Source organism: Leuresthes tenuis, unplaced genomic scaffold (genome assembly GCF_036924035.1).
Source record: "Leuresthes tenuis unplaced genomic scaffold, fLeuTen1.0.hap1 SCAF_17, whole genome shotgun sequence".
Lineage (NCBI taxonomy): Eukaryota > Metazoa > Chordata > Actinopteri > Atheriniformes > Atherinopsidae > Leuresthes > Leuresthes tenuis.
In genome coordinates, this window is record NW_027325371.1 from 13,565,181 (window position 1) to 13,586,968 (window position 21,788).

Here is a 21,788-nt window from a genome sequence, read left to right on the forward strand (position 1 = left end):
AAAATGTTCTCTTACTTTATCCATTTTCGGCACGTATATTGTTCAGGTGGAGAGCCATATTCGTGCGTAACGTGTGCGCAATCTGTGCACATGTTTATGCGTACGTGCGTGGCGTGCGGCACTGACTTTGCGTTTCAGACTCCACTTTATTGGAGGAGCAAAGAGGACTGAATATCAAAATGTATGTTGGAGGCTTTAAGTAATGAGGCAGCTGCCTGGTCCAAGTTAATAAGCAAGACTCGCTGGTGAGTCTATCAACCTTGAAATATAAAGCTATAAATATAAACCTTGAGGTAATTGTTCAGGGGGGAAAAAAAGGTTGCACAAGTGGCTAAATATAAAGCACAACGCTGCTCATCTTCTTAGCAACACAGTGTCTAAGTCGGAGGGTTTTTCATGTCTGCTGCGAAAACGATTTAATTCACAACACGTGGACTTTTTACGATGTTTGTCCTCAGTATTCTACATTTAGAATACATACTGGAACAATATTATTTCCCTGTCTGGATTAAAAAGTTATTACTGAAATGTGTATCAATGATGGCTGCATCCTGCTGTGGTGCATATTTATTCTTTGGGAAGTTTTACCACCGAAAGGAGCTTTGTCATCATTGGTGTCAATCAGTCCACCTCTACGCAAGTCAAAAAAGGTCTATACCGATTACCAAATCCTCGACTTTTAGCCAGCGTGGAAGTGTCATACTTTGCTTTGTCAGAAGACACAAGCCGTGGTTTCAAAAATGTCCCTTACCTTTATCCCTGCTGCAGGCTGTGGAATGTAGCCACCATAACGCCACACCGCCGTGAACCCTGAACCACCGTCTTTTTGGAGCCATATTTGAACAAGAGGGTCGAGGCTGGAGAGTCATACTTGAAACCCTCTTGGACAAAAACCTGCATCTTTGAGGCCTGATATCGATTTGATCGTTTGATTATTTAAGTTTGAAAGTTTAAACACAGTGGTGAAGGGGTGAATGTGGACAATGACACCATAATGTGAATGAATTTCTTTTTACTTAGTATATCACAAGGGGAGATGCTTTTCAATGGCAGCCACAGATGTGAGGAGCCTGCACGATGAGTGTTAGTTCACTTTAAGGCTCTTTCTTTAACTGGCATCAAAGAGCATTTCTTTCTATCTGTCCAGTCTATTCACATCAGGTAAAGAAAATGGTAAGGGCCACTGTGCCACATTAGGACATTGCCTGTGTTTGGCTGGTGAGATTATCTGCTTCCTGATGTCATGTTTCTTTGCATGTGGTTTCCTCGTCAGGTGTCTCCATTTGTAATTCCTTTGAAGATACACAGGGATTTGTGGTGAATATGAGGTTTAATAATGAGGCTTTTGGGATTACTTGAGTCCGTGATGCATGGTCGGGGGGCTATTTTCATGGAAGTGTTTTTGTCTGTGCTTGCATATGTGTGCTCAAGACCATATGTATGAGTTTGCACTTAGCTGAAATTTTCAGCTGCCAAATTTGACAGTACTGAAGCTAAGATTAGCCTGCCAGGATAAGACACACACACACACTCACCCACCCACACACACACACGCACTCACGCATGTCTTGTCTCTTCTCTCACACACACCCTATCTTTCCAACTCTGTGTCTTCCAACTCTTTCCGTCTCAAACTCTGTTTCTACGCTCACATTCACAAGCACACATGCTCACCTCACCCTGCCAAAAGGGAGAGGTGGCTGGTGAATAAACAATGGCACTCCGCCCATAGTGTCACCCGCCTGGGCTTTGATCAGCACCGCTGTTCCTGCTCCCCACAGCAGCGCTTCCTGTCTTTCTGCCTGCCGAGCATCGCCATGCGCACACTCAAGCGGGCGCGCGCACACGCATGCATACACCTCTAACCTAGTGTACACGGGCCTACGTGCAATCCCTCCCATTTTCTCCCCACCAGGTCTTTATCTGCACCTTTCTCTCACACAGCATAACTTTGAGTTAGTGCCCTTTTTCTTCTCTGTGTCACACACACACACACACACACACAGACCTTTGATCCAGGCCCATCCAGCAGCTGCTTTCTAGTACAAGTCAAAAAGAAGGTCCTGTCGTGGTGTCCTCTGGGTGATCTGACAGTAAACAAGTTACATAATGCAACAGTGACCATTGTCTCCTAGTGTTTGAGGATGAGAGTGAATGTATGAGGCATGCTGTTCCACTGTATTCCTGGTCAAACTCACAGTTGAAGTATTCCATGTGATGCAGGTGCTGGCTTTTTGTGCATGCATGATAACAAGGGACCCTGCACACATTCACAGGGGCTAGTTGTAGCAGCTGCAGTTTGTCTGTAGTTGTGTAGTTATATATGCATTAGTTTCTGAGGGGGTTGAAAGGATGACTTTGCCTGTAGGAAGGAATGGCAGCAGTGGATCAAGAACAGGTGTGCCGAGGACTCTGCTGCAGAGGCAAAGAGCTGTTTCAAACGCATTTGTCCCCCTCTGTTCCCGTGCGCGTCCTTCAGCGCAGATGAGTTTGTTGTGTCAACCTTGAGCTGAACATTTATTTTACTGAAGTTTGTCTTCCATCTGTCTTTCTATCACTTTCTTCTTTTGTTTGTGTGCACGAGCAGCAGTTTGACAGTTTGCATTTGCATGGAAAGGTGCAGTTAACAGTTTTTTTGGGGTTTTTTTTTTTTTTTTTTTACCGGCCACATCAGGGTTTTCACCTTGTGTTTGTCTGTCTGTGGGCATTGGTGTGTCACGGAAAAACGTGCTCCTGGTGACACGCACTCCAGCCAGAACTGAAGCAAAGGCGGTTTTGAGTACTTTAGCAGGTGTTTACGTGTCTGTTGCAGTCACAAAACTTTACAGGCACACAGATAAGATTGGAATTGAGATCATGTACTAAAATGGGGAGTGGTGCAGCCCTTGTTGACTGAGGGCACTTCAGGTTTTATTTGTAACATACCCGTTGCTCGCTGCATCTTTTTTTGGGTGTATAAACTTCCAGAAAGGGTGTGAACCTAGAAGTTGTTTACATTGCAGCTGGCGGGATCCCTGGTGCAAGATTGTCTGTAGTTTTCTAATGTTAACAGCTGGTCGTGTAACTATTGACAGCCCCAATCAGAAAACAATGAGTACGCTGTGTAAAATTAATCTAAAAAAAAACAAATAATGGAGTGAATTTCAAATCTCATAAACCAATATTTTATTCACAATTACCGGTAAACATAGAACACATTTCAGATGCTGAAAGGGAGACATTATACTATTTTTTTTTGGTTTTGTGTTCTAAATATTAGCTCCTTCTAAATAAATAGATATTGGCTCATTTGATGGCTTCTCACAAAAAGCTTGGGCAGCTCTACGTTTACCCTCTTCTTTTGACAACAGTCTGTAAACGTCTGAGAACTGCGGAGACCCAGCCGCTTGACTTTTGTGAGAGGAATATTGTCCCATTTATGTTGGCTGAATAGGAGCATATGCAGCTCTAAAACCTGTAAGTAGCTCTCAGCATTCATGGTGCCTTTCCAGATGTGCAAACTGCTGAATTCCACAGGCATCAATGCCCCACCATACTATCAGTGGTGCAGGCTTTTGAACTGAGCGCTGATAACAAGCCGGATTGTTGCTCTACTCTTTAGTCCAGAGGATGCTGTGTCTCTTCTTTTCCAAAAAGAATTTAAACTATCAAATAATCTGACCATAGAACAGTTTTCCACTTCGCCTCAGTCCATTTTAAATGAGCTTTGGCCGGGGGAAGACAATGGCATTTTCACACATGGCTTCCTCTTTGCCTGATAGAGCGTATTTAAACTGTATTTGTGGATGACACGGCGAACCTTGTTCACAGCCAGTGATTTCTGAGAGTCTATGCAGTGATTCCCATCACAGAATCGTGTCTGTTTTTAATACAGTGCCACCTTAGAGCCTTAAGATCACAGGCATCCAGTACTGATTTCTGACTGCATTCCTGGTGCACAGATGTTTTGATGATATTTTAATATTCAAAGTCTTCAGAATTTCAGAGTGTGTTGACACAATTTTTTTTGACCAATTACTAATTGATCTGATTTGTTTCTTTTTCACCATTTGATCTGTTTTCCATGTTTTATTGCCAATTGTTTTTTGAGATTTGCAAAATATTTCTGTCTGTTCTCAATTACATCTTAAAACAAAGTCCAAAGTTTGTTTTGGATTTGGGGTTCTACTGTGTGAATCTCAGAACCCTCAGTTCATTTTTGCATTTATTTTTGCATAAAATCGGCTGTTTCAGTGCTTTGGCGTGTAGGATTTTCACAGATGCACTTCCGTGTTATACCAATCTCTGCAGTTTTTTTTCTTTTATATCTAAAAAAACCAACGATGAGACTGCAGCGCTGTTAGGAAGGCTGCAGTTAAACATCAGCGTTGGCTAGAAAGGCCTAGGCTTGGATTAGACTGTGAATGTGAAAGCAAGGGTCACCCCCTATGTCACTGACTCTGATTATGTGCTATGCAAAGCACCTGTTAGCCTGTATATCCCTATGTATGTTTGCATGTGCGTGCAACTCGACACATGTGCATTGCGTTGGCTGATTGATGAGTTTTCCGGCTGTGGGCAGTGTTTGATCCGAATGTCAGAGGAGGTGGAAATAGGAAAGATAACATTCCAGGATGCTACAAGGGAACGTGGGAAGTAGAACAGCTCATAGAGACCATAATCCACTGGCAGACAGCAAACGGAAATTACTCACCAAACCACAAGCCGAAATGCTACGTTCAAAGAAACCATGATGGCCTCATAAGTTGTGTGCGTTCTGGCCTTGAACTCCCGTGTTTGAAGAATCCCAAATATAGTTAAAGCTTAGAAATCTCCAGGGGTCTGAAAACACTAAAAAAAAAAAAAAAAAAAGGATACACTGTTGTGCTTTTGTCCTAATTTGCTGGTATGGCTTACACACGGTGTATGTTCTTGTGTGGACTTGTTAATGGCAGCAAGAGTCGAACATTTAATTTGAGAAACGCTCCTCAGCTGTCGCAGGACTTCAGGACAAGTGGCTCAAATCCACACACTGAGTTACAGTGTTGATGTTTCATTGATATTGTCATTTGACACGCCAACTGCTGATTTTTGCAGTTGTTAGCAGAGAACCAAGACATCAGACCCGGCTCCTGCAAATCTGGTGAGGTGATTTAAAGTAAATGTGACACATGATGTTGCCTCCACAGCTTCCAGCTTCTGGTGTGACTGTTTGTCTGCAGGTGAGAGCCCTGAATTAAAACGGCAATTTAACTTTTACAAAGTGTTGTAAAGGCTTTTTTTCGAATGCAGTTTGCAACTTGTGCTGAACGTAGCATTCATTTAATGACATAGTGTTTGATAAACAGAATAAATTTATGAATGCCCACACACAAACACAAACACAAATACACGCACCAGGCATATGGCGCATATTTTGGAGTTGTTTCCTATTCTCTTTCTACCGTAGCTCAGAGCAGCTGAACGAGGCTGAGACGGAAAGATAGAGATCTGCGTGTTCCCCCTCTGGGCATAGCTTCGTTGCAACATGTCTTCATTAGCACGGCAAATGTCTTACTATTTTCATCAGGGCTCAAAAAGACGCCTCCATAACTGCGCCGACATGTGTGCACACTGCAAAAGGCGAGGTAACCGTTTCGATTTGCCGTTCGGGAAAGTTCCGCAGCCGCTGCCATCGCAAAAGCACCTTCGCGCTTTAAAATCAGCTCTGGGAAAAGTGCTGAAAAGCATCAAAGCTTTGAAAGCAAGTCAATTCACACCAATATCAGTGTTAGCTTTCAGAGGGGCTGTCCTGCTCGACTTGCTAAAGCACTTCTTTTTAGTCCGACACACCGACAGACAGGTAAGACAGGAAAGCAAAAGCAAAAGTTTCTCTTCTCAAACACCTCAGGAGGGAGACCTCTCTCCTCCTCCTCCTCCTACAGATTCTCTCTTCTTTACCTTTCCCACAATCCTTTGATAAAAGTGCAGATAAAAGAGTCTGTGCTCATCTCTCTGGCCATCCATCTCTCCTCTAGGTTAGCACCTCTTTTATTATTTACTATTAGATCAGTAGCCATGCATGCACACACCGCCTTGTTCTATCAAAGCTGGTGTGTGTGTGTGTGTGTGTGTGTGTGTGTGTGGGCGCAGTCCACATACTATGTCTTTGCTTATGTATGTCTGTGTGCTTTGCGCCCCTTGTGAATGTATCTCTTCTTACCCTTTTCTTGTCTGTTTGTATATGTGTGTGTGTGAGTGTGTGTGTGTGTGTGTCCTTGGCTGGAGGCGGTGCAGTGTGAGGTTTTTGCTGCTGTCTGAAGTCGTCCAGCCTCAGTGTCATTAGAGGATCTCTTTAATCCAGACTTTGGGAGAAACTTCTGACAGCACGCTGCAAATAGAAGGCCCCGCCGCACATGAAGAGCAGCTCAGCTCCTAACAAAACACCAAGTTTAAAGAGGCCCCTGGCCTTTTTTTCCTCCTCCCACCGTTCCCTCCTTTCTTTCTTCTTTGCTTTTTTTTCCCCTGCCCTCTGTTGCTTTTACTTCACCCTAGGGAAACATGCTTGCCTTATCTGCGCAGGACCACCCAGGAAAGGATGACTCAGGCATTGCTGCGTCTGTGTGTGTGTGTGTGTGTGTGTGTGTGTTTGTTTGTGTGCACGGAACACAATAACTGCACACTCATTTGACTGAGTGCAGTGCTCACATTTTTAGAACTTTTGCTGTTAATATTAATGCGTGCCTCTACCTGCATGGATCGCTCTGAGCGGTGTGTTTGTCAGTGCTTGTGTGCGTGTGCCTCGCTGTTCCTTTGAGCCAGAGTCTGAAATGAAAGGAGCGTTGCTGATGGAGAGGTGAGAAAGGCCTTCAAGCCTCCCGACTGTGGGAATGTGAGGCAGAGGTACACCGCTGACCCTGTCTTTTCACCCCAGCCACGTGTTTTTCTCCATCTCCCTCCTCCTCCTTGATGTCTTGCTGTTTCTTATTTTCACCTTTCTGAACTTTTCCCTTTCTTTCTCTCTCTCCTCCTGATATGGTCACATTTCATTCTTTATCTTCCCAGGTTTTTGTTTTGCAGTTTTACGATTTGTCTTTTTTTTCTCCTTCGTACACCTTTAGCCCTTCCGTTTCTTTCTCTTCTTCTTCCCGTCGCACTCCTTCCCTGCATCCAATTTTCTCCTCTTCCTGGCCTGCTCTCAATCACGCCTCTCTCCGTGGCTGATGAAGACCATATCACCCTGTGAATCAAGAGACACTTCCGCTTGATCACCTACACGTGATCATTCGTGCACATTCATACTCTCATTACAGTGGAAACAGCCTGCGTTCCACCCACATGTTTGCCTTAAATGCATATGTAGAGGGGGAATTTTGTGAGATCATGTGTACAAGTCTCCCCATTTAATATTTAACCTGTGACATATGACACAGTTTCATGATTTATTTAACAAAAACTAAGCCCAAATGCAAAAAGCAGTATGTGAAAAACTATCTCCACTCCTACTGCTTCCATTGGATTTAAGAGGGTAAGTATCCGCCAGGTGCTGCTGATCAAATTGACTTGATTAATTGATCATCAGCAAGCGTGAGCAACTCTATAAGAAGGGAAGTTCTGGTCATTTCCTGGTCTAAAGCATTCAGGTGTGTATTACCACAATGCCAAGGAGGATGAAGTATCAGCAGTGATCTCGGAGAAGCCATTATTGCAAGCGACGAGAAAGATTATTCCCTGATGAAAATCATTCAAGACAGCTGCCGATCTTCCCAGGATTGGATGTCACAGCAAGTTAACCCCAAGATCAGATTGAGCAAAAAAAAAAAATGATGATTTGGGATTGTTTTGCAGCCACAGGACCTGGGCGCCTTGCAGTCATTGAATCCACCATGAACTCTTCTGTCTTCTGTATGACAGCTAATGCTTGGCTGAAACCGGGAAACAAGGAAATCATTATTATTATTATTATTATTATTATTATTATTATTATTATTATTATTAACACAGCAGCAAATCTACAGCAGAATGTCTCACAGTGGCCCAGTCAAAGTCCAGACCTCAAAGTTCTTTAAATGCTGTGAAGGGACCTTAAGAGAGTGCGTAAACCTCAATAAATGAAGCGTGGTATTAAAGGAGAATGGGCCAAAATTGCTTCACATACAAAAAAAAGATTATTTCAAGTTATTGCTTCCAATGTTGCTTCTAGAAGCTATTGAATCATAGGGTGTTCTTAGTTTTTCACACACTGCTGCTGCACTTTGGTTTATAGCTTTTATTAGGCGGTGCATGAACGCAGTGTAACGTGTCATAAGTTGTTCATCTGAGGCTGCATCTATCGTCATAACTTTAAGACCTGATAAGAACCAGATCACTTTTATAATGCCAGATATCTTTTCCATTGCTTTCTTTTTCATCTGACCGTACTTGGAGAAGATACCATTTTCGCGGCTCCATTAGTTTTTGTTAAACGTTAATCTCGATGGTTGCGCCAGATTAAAGTCTGCCGTTTCACCTGCTTCAGGAGAGTAACACAAGCGTCATTATGTCGCTGTTTTTGAATTATCTGTTGCTAGCGCCATGTAACACTGTATCATTGATCTGTTCTGTCTGACCACAATAATGACTAAATAACTTCAAAAGTCTTTCTGACTCACAAAGCACTCCTGTTCATCAGCTGAATCATCCCATGTGATACTTTTAATGAAGTGACAAGTGTTGAACATCTGCCCTCAGACGTGCTTTTAGTGCATTCATTTCAGAACCCACAAGAAAGCATACGTCACCAATGAGGCCCTCTGTACTTCCCAGAAGAAGTGGTCCAGAAATGCTTTGTCACCGTGCGGGAAATCAGATATGGGTTTGTAAGGGGGGTGGGGGGGTGTTTGTCAGGATTTCTGATCTTCTTCATCTTTTATGCGGTTGATTTTATAGTCATCACTATATTTGAGCGGTTACCTCCAAAATTAATCCACATTTAGATTTGTTTCTCACTAGCGTGCAGTTTTGTCTTTTTAGTAGTTTGAACCTCTTGTGTGTAACAATAAACCACATGTTGGTTTCTTTCTTTACTGCTTCAAAGCAGGAACTTGTTTCAGAAGTCTGTAACTCCTGATTCTAAGACCATTTAAAAAGTTTTTTAAAAAAAAATCAAAGAAATGCCTCACAATTATGCCTTCCTACAATCTAGAAAATGTGTCGGCTCCAACTGAAAATGCTTTTTCCAGTATCGTTGAGCCTTTGATTCGCCAATAAACAAAAAGAAATGATGAAATCCAAAGCAAGGGGTTTCACTGAATGGAGATGTGGGCTCTGATGGGGTCGTGACTGGCAAAGAAATACCCTGATTAATAGGATTACCATGCTGCCTTTCATGCTGAAGACTGAAACTGACCTCAACAAGCTGTAGAATCATGTTAGCCCATTAATGTGTGTTGATCTAAGTACTCCATCCACCAGATGCTTTGGTGTGCCACTGTAAGTGAAGGAGGAAAACTTTGATGAGATATTACTTGCATCATAGCTGTTCGAGTGGTTTCACTTTTTGGTGCTTTCCACATAATGGTTTGACTTGGCTGGATTCTACTTTGATTGTTTTTTTGTTTTGTTTTTTTTTTGCTGTGGATTGCTTGTTTTCCAGTTTAAGCTAATGCTAAAACGTCAGCGCAGAAGACTGCAATCCTCCCCAGTGGGTGTAATCTTAGGAATCCATAAGCACAGTTCATAAACGTGGGGTTGGGACGCCATTGCCATACAGTGTAGCTTACGCAACTTGCTGAAAGAAAAAGAATATATGATAAAAGAGGTTAATTTTCCATCAGATTTGCTCACTGTGACCTACAAATCTGAAAACAAATTTCAGCTTTGGAATTGTTTGCATCTGTTTTTGTTGCCCTTTCCTTTCAGTCGCCACTTCTATGAGAGCTGCTGCCAAGAAGTTCATCTTTGCCCTGAAGCTTTACAGTCTGTGTGATTTATATCTGTGGAGTGGGTTGTAGATCAGGTGGTCCTGCCTATCACCTGGACTGTGTTTCCTTCAGCTCAGAGAATCAACAAGCTAACACCTGGCCCACTCACTCAGCTCTAGCGGGGGGAGATGCTGTGGATATTGATGCTAGCCAGATCCCCACACGCTGGCTGGAAGTGTGTGTGTGTGTGTGCATGAAATGCATGTTTGTGCTTTTATGTGTGTGTGTGTGTGTTCACATCGCTCTCTGTTTTCCATACATTCTAATCAGAGATGAAGTGTCCACATGTGCACTGAAAACATCTGGTTCTGTGTCGTGGGCAGGAACTGCGCCTTGCTCTTACTTACGGGTAAAAGACCAAGAGAATTTCCCGCTGCATGCACACGCACAGAAAAACCCATTTTGTTTCCTTTTTCTCTCTGTCCTCAGTCTTAGAAAGCGGAAATATTGTAGATTAAGGTCTTTATTGGAAGGGGAACTTTGATCAGCAGAGATCTTGAGATTCATCCAGAAATGCATCTCGTTTAGTGCCTTGAAACCATGAAATGTTAGAAGGCTTTCTCTCTGTGTGTCCTTTTGTCAGAAAAGAAGAAAAAGAAATGTCCCAATGAGGGCAGGTGCTTTGTAATTACTGCCATGGCTTTATTATTAGACAAAAAATAATCACAGCGTCTCTCTTCGCTACCCATGTGCCTCTACCTTTCTTACTCTTCAATATGTTCTCATTGGTTTATTTAATCGCTTTGTTTTCTTGAGTTTTTGGTCGCCTGTCATTTAGTTTAAGTCTGCATCTTTTGCCAGCAGAACTGTAGCTGCAGATCAGCGTCTATCAATTTGCGTCACTTACACATTACAGCGCACTGATTTTGAGCTGTTTTTCGGCTCCGTCTGTCAGCCGACTGACTGTCTCTCCCTCCCTCCCCCCCCCCAGGCTCTGCAGGAGAAGGTGGAAAGTCTGCAGAGGCAGCTGCACTGCTCAGAGAAGAAGCTGCTCAGCAAGGAGCTGGAGACCGAAGAGAAGGTAATGACGTTACTTCTGAAGCCTTCTCCTCTCAATCTCACTATCTCTCTTGCGTGCTCTTACAAGAAAGCAAGGTCTCCTCACTTGAAATTCATTTGCTGCCCACCATTATAGTTACGTCACTCTCCCTTCCTGGCATTAACCTTTTTTTTTTTTTTTCCATTCCTCTGGCCTCAGCCTATTTCATCACGCTTCCTTTTGCTTCGTGCCAGTACAAAACCTCCACATTCGCGTTAATCATACATTTCCATAAATCCTTTGACTCCTTAAACATCCATCTCTGCTCTCCCATCACATCATGTGGCCAGCCCCTCTCTCTCCTACTTTGCCATCCTAACTTGATCCTCCAGGGGGCCACAAAAGACAAACAAAATAGATCCTTTCTCTCCTTGTCCTGTTCCGAGGCAGTGATATGCCCCCTCGCACATTTCCCAAATTCCTTGAGATCTGGCTTCAAGAGCCAGCGCCTAGGGCCAGGAATGCCACCACTGCCTGTGTTCAAAAGGGAAGCCTCTGTGCGTACGCACACACCGGCACACACTCCCCATGGCTCTCCAGAATGCCCTGTAATCAGGCTCCGTTTTGACCTTGACACACACCGAGAAGAAAGCACTAATCACAACACTCAAACTGGAGGCTGGTCTTTGTACGGTTGCATGTCCACCAAAGGCATTTATTCTCTCGTGTTCCCTCTGATCTACCCGCTGACCCTTGTACACACTTCACACACTCGTCACACACCTCAGTGTCAGACTGTCATAAATCGTGCTGGAGTGCCGGCGGTTTTCAGGAGCCGTCGGTCTGCATGACCAATGGCTGCCGCCTGAATCTGCTTTGTGCGTCTTGGCATTTATTAGTTTTCCTCGCTGAAACGTTTGCACAGTCGATGGAGTCGTGCTGCATATGCAACAACTGTTAAAGGAGACGTGTGATGTCGATGGAGGGGTTTGATATTTGTCAACATCATTTTCGTTATCTTTCCCAATACATGAGAGACTCTTGAAATCAGTAACATCATTACAAAATGGGCTCCTCAGACCTTACCAGGAGATAACTAGATGTAATTTTAAGTCTTACTGCTTTTATTCATGTCGTTTTCGTAACATAGACTGTTGGTTCAGTCAAATATTGTCCCACTGCTCTGTTCTGGTTTCCATGTGGGTTTTTTTCCGTGATTTTACCTTTTATTTCATATAGCTCATCACTGTTTGTAGTCCACAGAGTGTAGTCTTTCTTGATTAAAATGTCCGACGGTGAGAAACACGGAAAAAAAAAAAGCTCCACTCTCTTTCTGATGCTTAAACGGCGACATCACGATTTCGATCGGTCAATACGTTGCAGTAGAGAACGAGTAAACAAGAGTAAGAATGCGACTTAAGCATTTGGTTCCAATTTTAGGTTCCTGACAGTTCTTGATTCATGGCCACAAACACATTTCGCTAATTTATCACAGACTGTTTTGCTGTGACAAAGTTGGCAGCAAAGAGACAAACAGGAACTGATTTGCACCACAGAAAACAATGAAGGGCTCTGCACGAGCCCCAAAAACACACAACCGAGTGCTGACTCCTGCCTCACCTTGGGTCAGGTGTGTGTTTTTGTGTGCATGGCATTAAAAGAAAGCAGCAGCTCTACCGCAGCGTGGCGTTTTCTTTGTTCTCATTTGTAAACGTCAGATATGCAGATGAATTGTTGAGGCCAAACCGGTTTGTCTTTGGTTTATCCCCTCTGTCTCCTCACACCGATATTGCTCTTGTTTATCTGCCAAGATATGTCTTTGTAATCCGCCTATCTATGTAATCTGATCCCTCGCATGCTAACGGCTTTTCTGCCCAGACTTCCCGCAGATGTTGCTTGCCGCACTCTCGAGGCCCTCGCAGGCTCCTTCACCTAGAATACGGCACGCCATCAGCGCGCTGCGTGGTTGAATTCTGCTTGAAGAGAGCAGCAGAGCGTCGAAGAGTGCAGCTCTGTGTATAAATACATAATGATACAGTGGGCACGGTGAACTGTTGGAGTTGAAGCTTAGGAGATTATTTCTGTAGTTGTTTTTCAGTATTGATGCGGGCATAAAAATGGAGACGAGTTGAAGTCCAATTCTAGGCTTCGTCGTTATCCTGCGTTGCCGTTTTCATTGAGACACGTTGCATCAGCAACCACCAATCTGTCCCACAGCTCTACAAAGAGCCGTCGCCAGCCCTAATCTCCTCCTGCCTTTTTCTCTTTTCCCTCTAGCAGCAAAGCGTTTCGATTGGAAATTGCTCCTTGGTGAACTCACTGGGTGCCAACTCAGTGGATGTGGAGGTGCAAACTTTGCGAGTGGTGGCATTTTTGATGTACCCTCTTGTTCCTGACAAGGTTTTTGTTGCTTAGGAATAAGGGGGTATATCCAAAATGCCTTCCCAGCAGCTACTCACCCCCCCCACCCTTAACCCGCCTCTCACAAGCTTACACACACCAACTCCATTAGCATACATCAAGCTTCCTAATGATGTGACAAACTTCATTTGAACGTTGAAAGTGTTTAGTACTTGTTCCTTTCTGCTGGCAGCTGTCAAAAAAAACACACCATGTGACAGTACTAAACACAAGAGTGAGTCAAAACCACAATCTAAAGGCTATATATAGATGAAATGTTGTCATTTTAAAAATGACTGGGAGGGGAAAGTGACTGCCGCTCCTCACAGTCTTCAAACCCGTGTCTCATCAGGAACAAACGAAATCACATTTTAAAAAGCAGTGCAGATGAAATCTGATTTTTCTTGAAAGATTCAAAGTGCTCCTTCTTCGCTAGGGGAACCAGTGGCACACATTTCTTTTTCCCAGTGTCTCCTCTCCTCGCTTTTCTTCTCCTTTGTCGGATTCATCTGGAGTCCGCCAGTGACCAAAACCTCACGGCGGAAGCTGTTCAAAGGCGTCCTCTGTCCTAATGGCGAGGAGCATTTTTCTCAGATGTCGTCGCACGTCTCCTTCACAAACACAAACGTGCCTTTGCTGTGAGAAAGAGGTTGAGAGAAAGGAAAAAATGGGTGTCTGCATGAAGAAAAACCGAGAGGAGAACGGGAGACATTTGGAAGAGGATGCAAAGCTGAATGAAAAGTGTCTTTCAGGAAGCACAGCAGACATCGTTGGGGCTTCAGATGCTTCGAACTCCAGTTAGAGACATGTTGGGAAGACAAGAAATTGTCTTCTTTTCCTTTTTTTTTGCATGAACATTAACATACGTAACTGTGAAACAAGCATAGGTTCCACAACAGATGTATAACATAAGGGGAAAAGAAAAAAGCCTGCGGCTTCCACCCACACACATAGCATAGAAAACTACGACTTGTAGGAGCTTTAGATGGAGGTGCTTTGGAAACGTGACAGCAGATGCTTTGGTCAAACTATAAAAGGAGCATAAAACGTCACCTTTACAGCTGTGTGCTCGGCCTCCGGTCACCCCTGTTGCTTTCTCTGGGTCCTTGTGAATACGCTGCCCATTCTAATGTATGTATGGGACAGAAAATGGAGACAGCATGGCCACAAAGGAGCTTATAATTTAGGCAGAGCGGATCTCTCATTGCTGCGGCGACTGCACCATACATGAACCAAGAATGCAAAACTAAGGAACTTGGCTTTTGAAGAATCTTAGACTTATATTCAGAGTGGCTGCTAAGGGATGTGTTTATTCAACCATTGTTTATTGCTTTGGTCTGAGGTAGTGAAGTGTGTTTTGTCTTGGCTTGCCATTCTGTTATGACTACAGAAGCTGCTATAGATAGACATTTTGAAATTTTGCTTTCGGCTCATTTTCTTTCCTTTTTTTTTTTTTTTTTGTTTGTTTGTTTTTTTTATAATCCTGGACGTTCAAATTAAAGCTTCTACAACCTGTTTATTTGCCACTTGTTTGAAAGTGTCACTTTCAAATTATCCTTGACCTTATTCTCACACAGCAAGGAAAAAAGAAAACAGAAGACATATTTTTGTGAACTGATGGATTCTCAAACCAATGCAATCGGTCCAACACCTTAACATGAATAGGGCAGAGGGAGGCTGAAAAATTGGCAAAGTTGCAGCAGGCTAATCTTCTGCACACTGTGCCGAGACAAAGTGAGTTGCTCCATGTTGGGATCATTTATACTGAGGGTTGCTTTGAAGTGCTCCCCCAATCCCTTTCATTGTGCCCAGGAAGATTAATTAGCCAAAGCCAGAACAATCAGTTAAATCCACAACAGGAAGATTATTTTAGGGAAGCCGATCGTTTTTTCCCTCCCCCTCACTTCATTCACGCTCGCTTCACTTGAAAGACCAGACTGATGAGAGCTGGGCTAAGCTGGACTTTGGCTCTGCCAAACACATTACGGTTGCCCAGACTCTCCCCTGGTTACACCTTGAAATATGTGGTTGAAAACTGTTGCTTTTCACAAGCCCCGTTAATTCCTCAAGCTCTGTTAAAACTGTTCATCAGGCTCCAAATGAATTGATTCAGCAACTCTTCAAAATGCTGTAAATGCTTTTACGGTACCGTAAAAGCGCCGTTTGTATGTCTATAGACTGTGTGTGTGTGTGTGTGTGTGCGCCCATTCATGTGTGTTTGTGGGTAAAAAGTGGGGGTTGAGCTAACCAAACCCTTTTCAACTTCTATAATCAGACTCTGGTTTAGTGGAGTGTAATTTAGCCCCAGACAGACTTCCTCCAGTCCTCCCCAGTGGAGATAGCTAGCTAGCTATTGAGCCGCTGCTTCGTTTGATGTGTTCTGCCCTCCACCATGGCCCTGTCCACTTCCAAACCCAGCTGTTTTGAGCCTGTAAATGCTTTGTGTCTGATCTGGCTGTAGTCGCCGGCAGCCAGTAGAGGGTGTTGTGCAGAGGGAGTCCTGCCAGCCTGCGGACCCCCTGTGGAGATGTGAGCGAGCTGTGAAGAGTGAGGGAATACTATGAGCCTTGAATAAAGAGGGGATGCCCACAGTCTGTGTGTGAGTGCGTGAGCCTCCTTCAAGTGTAAGTGTGTGTGAAAGGGAAGCAGAAACTCCTATTCACCAGTGATATTGACAGAAGACTCGTGTATGATATAACTGCACGTCTTAATATGCTTCTTTTTCATCAGTGGCCAACCCATCGTTTATATAGAAGTCCGATGGGCATGGACCAAGATTTCACTGTTGCTTAACTGCATGGCTACGGAATAACTGATGTCTAGTTTGGGTTTGACAGTGTTCACTCTAACCCAGCTCTGTGTTGTCAGGTGACAATGGTGCATCAGGAATACGAGGGGAAGATCAAAGGTCTGATGCCGGCTGAACTCAGACAGGAACTGGAAGACACCATCACCTCTCTGAAAGCTCAGGTGAGAAGTGGCATGTTGCCAGGCAAAACTTAGATGTCTGAAACATATTCAATCTGTTGATTGTCAGGTCAAACGTGGGAGGAATTATCTTGGGATTCTGTTATTCTGTACTTGTTATGTATTTCACTACTAAATAAATCACTTAAGGGTAAGTGATATTGGATTTCAGCTGCTGGACAGTTTGGAGCCTCATTTGCTGTATTTCTTTGTGTCATAATGCACCAAACGAGTCTCAGGTCTCTGGACTCTTTTACTGCCGAGTCGTGCCGTTGTAAAACTGATAATAATGATAATAATAATAATGCAGAATGTGCTTCGCTGTTGTCTCTCGGATGTAATTAAGGCCGGCCTTGAAAAAGATGTCATCATGGTGGCAGAAAATACGCCTGGATATAATTGTTAGCACCGGCAGTTATGGTGCTTTTACGCGTGTGAAAGTCACTCGTGCCATGTGTTGACTGGAAGTGACTTTTCAGAAGTGTTTGTGCGCCGTGCGGTGATTTCCATCAATAAAAAATCTGTTTTTAATGCAGTTCTGCCTGAGGGTGTGAAGATCACAACAATTTACTTCTGGTTTTTCACATTTGTCCCTTGTGGATAGATTTCTCCAGATTCTCTGAATCATTTTTACGATGTTGTGTAATAATATGTGACGCAAGTCTTTGCAATTTTACTGTAGAAATGTTACTTTTAGTCATGTTACTGACATGTTGCCAGATTCATTAGTTATGAGCTATTCCTTTTGTGTGTGTGTGTGTGTGTTTTATTGTTGTTCTTTACTTTGTTTTCATTATTACACAGCTTCTCCAGTCTATTATTTCCCCTGTCCCCTAACCCACTCTTTAAAGCGGCAAATCCCGAATAAAGACTTCAAGTTAGAGCATAAATCAGTCTCATCTAAAACAGAACTTGATCATCCTGTATGAATTTTGCATGTCGGACTTATTTTTGAATAAGAACAAAGCTCTGTGTGGCATGTTTTTCTTTGAATTAGTTCTCCATCTCAGAGCTTTAGTGCGCTTTGGATCCTCTCCATCAACCTCAGTCTCTCCTCTAACAGATCACAGTCAACCTCTGCTCATCCACGCTCATTTGTTTCCGACCTCTGAGCCCCGTCTCACACCAATAGAAGGGTCTCAGTTTTCGCATTGCTTGCTTTGTAAATCATTTTGTCGGAACAATAAGACCGTGTGGTGCGAGATTTTGTGAAATGGGCTCATGGTGAACCCTGCCTCCTTCAAATTCATCTTCCAAGTTCTCGTTTCCATGCAAAGACCACAGCTCTGTGATCAGATATGTTTATAAAATGTAATTCATGACCAGAGCGGTCTCTCCTCTCATTGACAGTGTCTTAGGTTTTTGCACATTAACATTCATTATTTTCATATAGTTAAAAAAAGAGAGAAAAGAATATGTATGTATAGGTATGCAGAATTTTCGTGTCTCAAGAGGCATCTGACCACATTTCGTTGGGGTTTTGTACATACTTAACCAGAATAAAGTGCCAAATGAAATGCTAGAACTATAGCTGAGGTCTCCCCCACAGAAAGGAATGTACCCTCGGCTCCAGTATGGCAGTCCCAGAACAATACAGATTCTTTTGGAGCTGTGATTATTCTGCCAGGCTCTACATGCTGAGTAAATGTAGATGGTGGGTGGGGGGGGGGGGGGGGGGGGGGTATTTTCACCTCAGCCAAAAACACTTCATAAATAAACTTACAATTTGTAGCCAAACAAAAGAATGGGGCTACCTCCTTTCACAACACCCTAAACTCAGCTAACCTGCTCCATAATGTGCCCTGTGTCCCAATGTGCCTTAACCCCACCACCCTAATCTCCTGACCCCCTGCCCCTGCTGTCTTGACCCTCCGGACTCAACAAGCGAGCTTTTCTTTCACCCTCCACCACTCAGCTAGCCCACTCCACCCAAAAGCACAACCCACCCAGAGCCATCCAGCCACCTCCACTTCAAACCGGTTTCCTGCTTCCCTCGTACTGATTACACAAGCTGTCAAAGCGAGACCGTTTTCGTGATTATTGAGCCATCTCGCACATTGTGCGTCTGTGCTTGCAGGTCAGCTTCCTCCAGAAGACGGCCTCTTTGCTGCAGGAAGACCTGGATGCCTGCCGCAGCAGGAGGTGAGTGGGATTGTTTGGACTGCATAGAAACATGTTGAGGTTTGTGCTGCGGTAGACTGCAGATACAGCTTTTTGTAAAAACTCACAGCGAGTTCCTACATTATATTCATTCAGCTGCATGCCTTCCAGACTGGAAGACTTTGATTTGGCGCCCATCCGTCATTCACTGCGCGTTCTATCCTTTTTACTTACAGTGACCTAAATTTGAAAAATCACAAAGGAGCTGTCAGAGCTGGTTTGAATTAATTTCCAACGTTGATGTTCTTTAATATCTGAAATATGACATTGGTTTCTGTGCACAGGTAGCAGCGTAAGAGCCACACCCTGACATGCGCCGGGACATGAAGGACAAAATCTTCCCATTGTATGTGAGCATTACTGACTGTTACGAGTACTTTACACACCTCACGCCGCCGGGTCCGTCACCTTTTAAGTTTAATGTGACGTTTTCACTCGCATGGAATATTTATTCATTCTCAGATTTTAGTTTGTACTTTTTGTTGTTGGAAAAAAACCTTTTTGTTTCTCATCCCACTATATTGTTCAGTTCTATGTTGTGTTCTTATCATTAACTCTATGTTATGTAGATGTTTGATATCAGTCAGCATATTTTTGCATTGTTTTTAATAAAAGGTTTTGCATTCGTTTCTGTTGTTTTGCTTTCCCCCCCCATTCTGAGCATGTTTTTCATCGACTTGAAATACCTAATAATTATTCCCTCAATTAGGGGAAGGCCTGCTGTTACCCTTATTTTTCAATGACCACAACATACATGTTAAATGAGATTTGTGCTGTAACCAAAGTCAAAGACCTTGAAATCTCCCCCATTGCCTTTTTGCCTTGCCTTGAGAGCAGTTGGAGGTTTGTGGTTGGTTCAGATAAAGAGTGCTGCGAGTTGATTGTTTGAACCACAGGCCAATGGCTACAGTTACTGGCCCCAGTGTTTCTGCCTCTACCACCGCTTTGTGTTTTATCAGCGGTTCTGCTCAAACCCGATCTCAATGACTCAGAGTTCACAAGATGGCTTCCGCCTCTCAGAGTCAGTGGGTCTACATGATGAGATTAACTCGATTATGGCTATAGTTGGGTTATGCTCCTTATCTGAGCAAGGGTAATTATCCTTTGTTACATGGCGGTGAATGAATCGAATCACTGGTACAAAGCATGCAATACCGCTGTACCCATTTCAACTAGCGCTAATAGAGCCACTTCCGGTTGACGTCTTCACCTCAACAACAACAAAACTAAGGCATTTGAGAAAGATGGCGAACGAAGAGCAAGATGAAGCTACATCCCTCTACATTTACGATGAACACGGTTGTGGCACAAACGCGATGCACAACGGCGCATTCTCCATCGCGTTGTTTGTTTCTTTCTGACGGCGGCGACAACAACAGTAATATCGTCTGCTTCGACTTCCGGTTGACGATCACGGGAAAAAATTTCGAGCATGCGCAGAACGCTCGATCCGATCCACTGTCGTCTCCAGGCACGTTCAGTGGATCAGTTATCTCGGGGTCTTAATTCGATCCCAAGTAACCCGATCCGATCCGATCCAATTAAATTTCTTGTAAGATTAAGCTGTCTACATGAGCTGAATAACTCATGTAATTTAGCCATTAATCCGATCCGATGGCCCACATGTAACCACACTGAGTCCTCCAAAGTCTCCAGAGTTGAAAGGTTTTTATGATGTTGTTAAATTAAAAAACAAACTTCATAATGAGCCCCTACCAGTTTGAGTCACTGGTAGGTAGGAATGCACGAGCTTCCCTTTTTTGTTGAACAAAATTTAGCCATGTTATTACATTCCTAAATCAGTTTTTGATTTCAGTGGCCTCCACTCTTATTTGCATTGGAATTGCTTTCTCTTTATGCCTGCACCTCACGTGCTCCCGTTGTCCGTGACCTGTTCTGCCGTCTCCGAATGAAACGCGATTCCCCTCGCTGTATTTATTTGATGTGCTGATTTCTGCTGCCCATGCAGATAGAAATGGAGAAGAACAGAGGAGGGAAAAAAAGAGAGGTCTGTCAGACCAACATCTGAGAAACAGGAATTTAGTCATTCAGCACAAAGCCTTTGTAGAGTCTGTTTTTTCTGGAGGAGGTGCACAGAGGATTCATTACCATTTCAACATAGCATCCGAGACCTCTCGTTATTTGTGTACATCTAAGAGGGAAAGTGTGAGATATTAATGTCTCTAGCATATCTGTGATCATTTTGTAGGTTGGAAAATGTCCTCAAATGCTTTTATCGAACTAGTTTGTATCAACCAGCCAATTGTAAAGACGGATGGTTATAAAGGTGGCGTGTTCCAAATTTACAAGTGTCGATTCCAAACATCTCAAAAATGGGTGTCATCGTGCTGTAAATGTGACATCACGTATAAGCAGTTTCTGTGCAGCAGATCGGGAAGACAAGGTATCGGTGTCTCTTATCCTGCTCATCCATATACTTCCTGCAACACAGCCGCTGTATTCTCAAATATCATGGCTAACCAGAACCTGCTAGTTAAAGAAAATAACTGGTTGTCAGCCACATGTTAGCTATTTTCTTCACATTCGCTGGTCGTGCTCTTGATTTGCTATCGATAATATTAGCATTTGCGTACAGGATTCTTATGGGGGCTGGAAATCTTTGTTTTTCAAGGTGTGAAAAGTGCTTGAAGGCTTGAAACTACAAACGTATTGCTTGATAATACTTTGCTATCTGGTGCAGCTGACTCATAATCTGAGTTTTTTTTTTTTCATAGAAGTCACAAGCCCCGGTGTGGAGAGGGATTTATTTTCAGTGATAGTATGAGACGCATCAGTGCACAAGACATCGGTAAGCGGCACATCTGTGAAGTCACCATTAACCCTGAACAAAGTATACAGCTTGAGGGGCAGTATCACAGTATGCTGCCATCCAGATTATGTCTTTCTCAGGAAAGGCCTTGCTTATTTTTGCAAGATAAACTACATTCTGCTTGTATTACCACAGCATGGCTCAGAGGTAAGAGTTCGGGTGCTAAAACCGGCCTGCTTGCTCAGACAATGGTAGGCAATGAGGCAAGTACTTCGTTAGTAACCTACAAAGCTATTAAGGTTGACAGCTGCTGATACTGGAGAGCTAAAAATGTTTTCTTTGGCTTATTGAGAAGACTCCTGTTTTGCTCATTGACACCCAAACAGGCTCCAGCCATAACCTCTCCTTTAATCTGTGTTATTACTTTGACATAGTTTCAGTCTAATTGATTGTCTACCGCCAGAATTACCTCCATAATTGTGCTTGTGTAAATACAAGCCATGAATGTCATTTCCACAGAGCCGACATGGCCCCATTAAGGATCAAAGCGCTCGCTTCCTCTCAGTTATCTCCACATCAGACAGTGGACTGT

At 43.4% G+C, this 21,788-nt stretch overlaps 1 protein-coding gene across 5 annotated transcripts in view; it reads left to right on the forward strand.

Moving 5' to 3' along the window:
• Nucleotides 1-21,788, forward strand: part of LOC140273680 (axin-2-like) — a 118,303-nt gene that overhangs the window by 74,809 nt on the left and 21,706 nt on the right. For 3 of the 5 annotated variants that reach the window (XM_072369319.1, XM_072369321.1, XM_072369320.1), the window contains 4 exons: nucleotides 10,852-10,941; nucleotides 16,168-16,269; nucleotides 18,344-18,408; nucleotides 18,711-19,034. In XM_072369319.1, coding sequence (XP_072225420.1) covers nucleotides 10,852-10,941; nucleotides 16,168-16,269; nucleotides 18,344-18,408; nucleotides 18,711-18,714 — 261 coding nt within the window. In that variant the 3' untranslated portion in view covers nucleotides 18,715-19,034. Of the gene's footprint in view, nucleotides 1-10,851; nucleotides 10,942-16,167; nucleotides 16,270-18,343; nucleotides 18,409-18,710; nucleotides 19,035-21,788 lie in introns of those variants that run through there. The other 2 variants (XR_011908049.1, XR_011908048.1) reach the window with 2 other exon arrangements.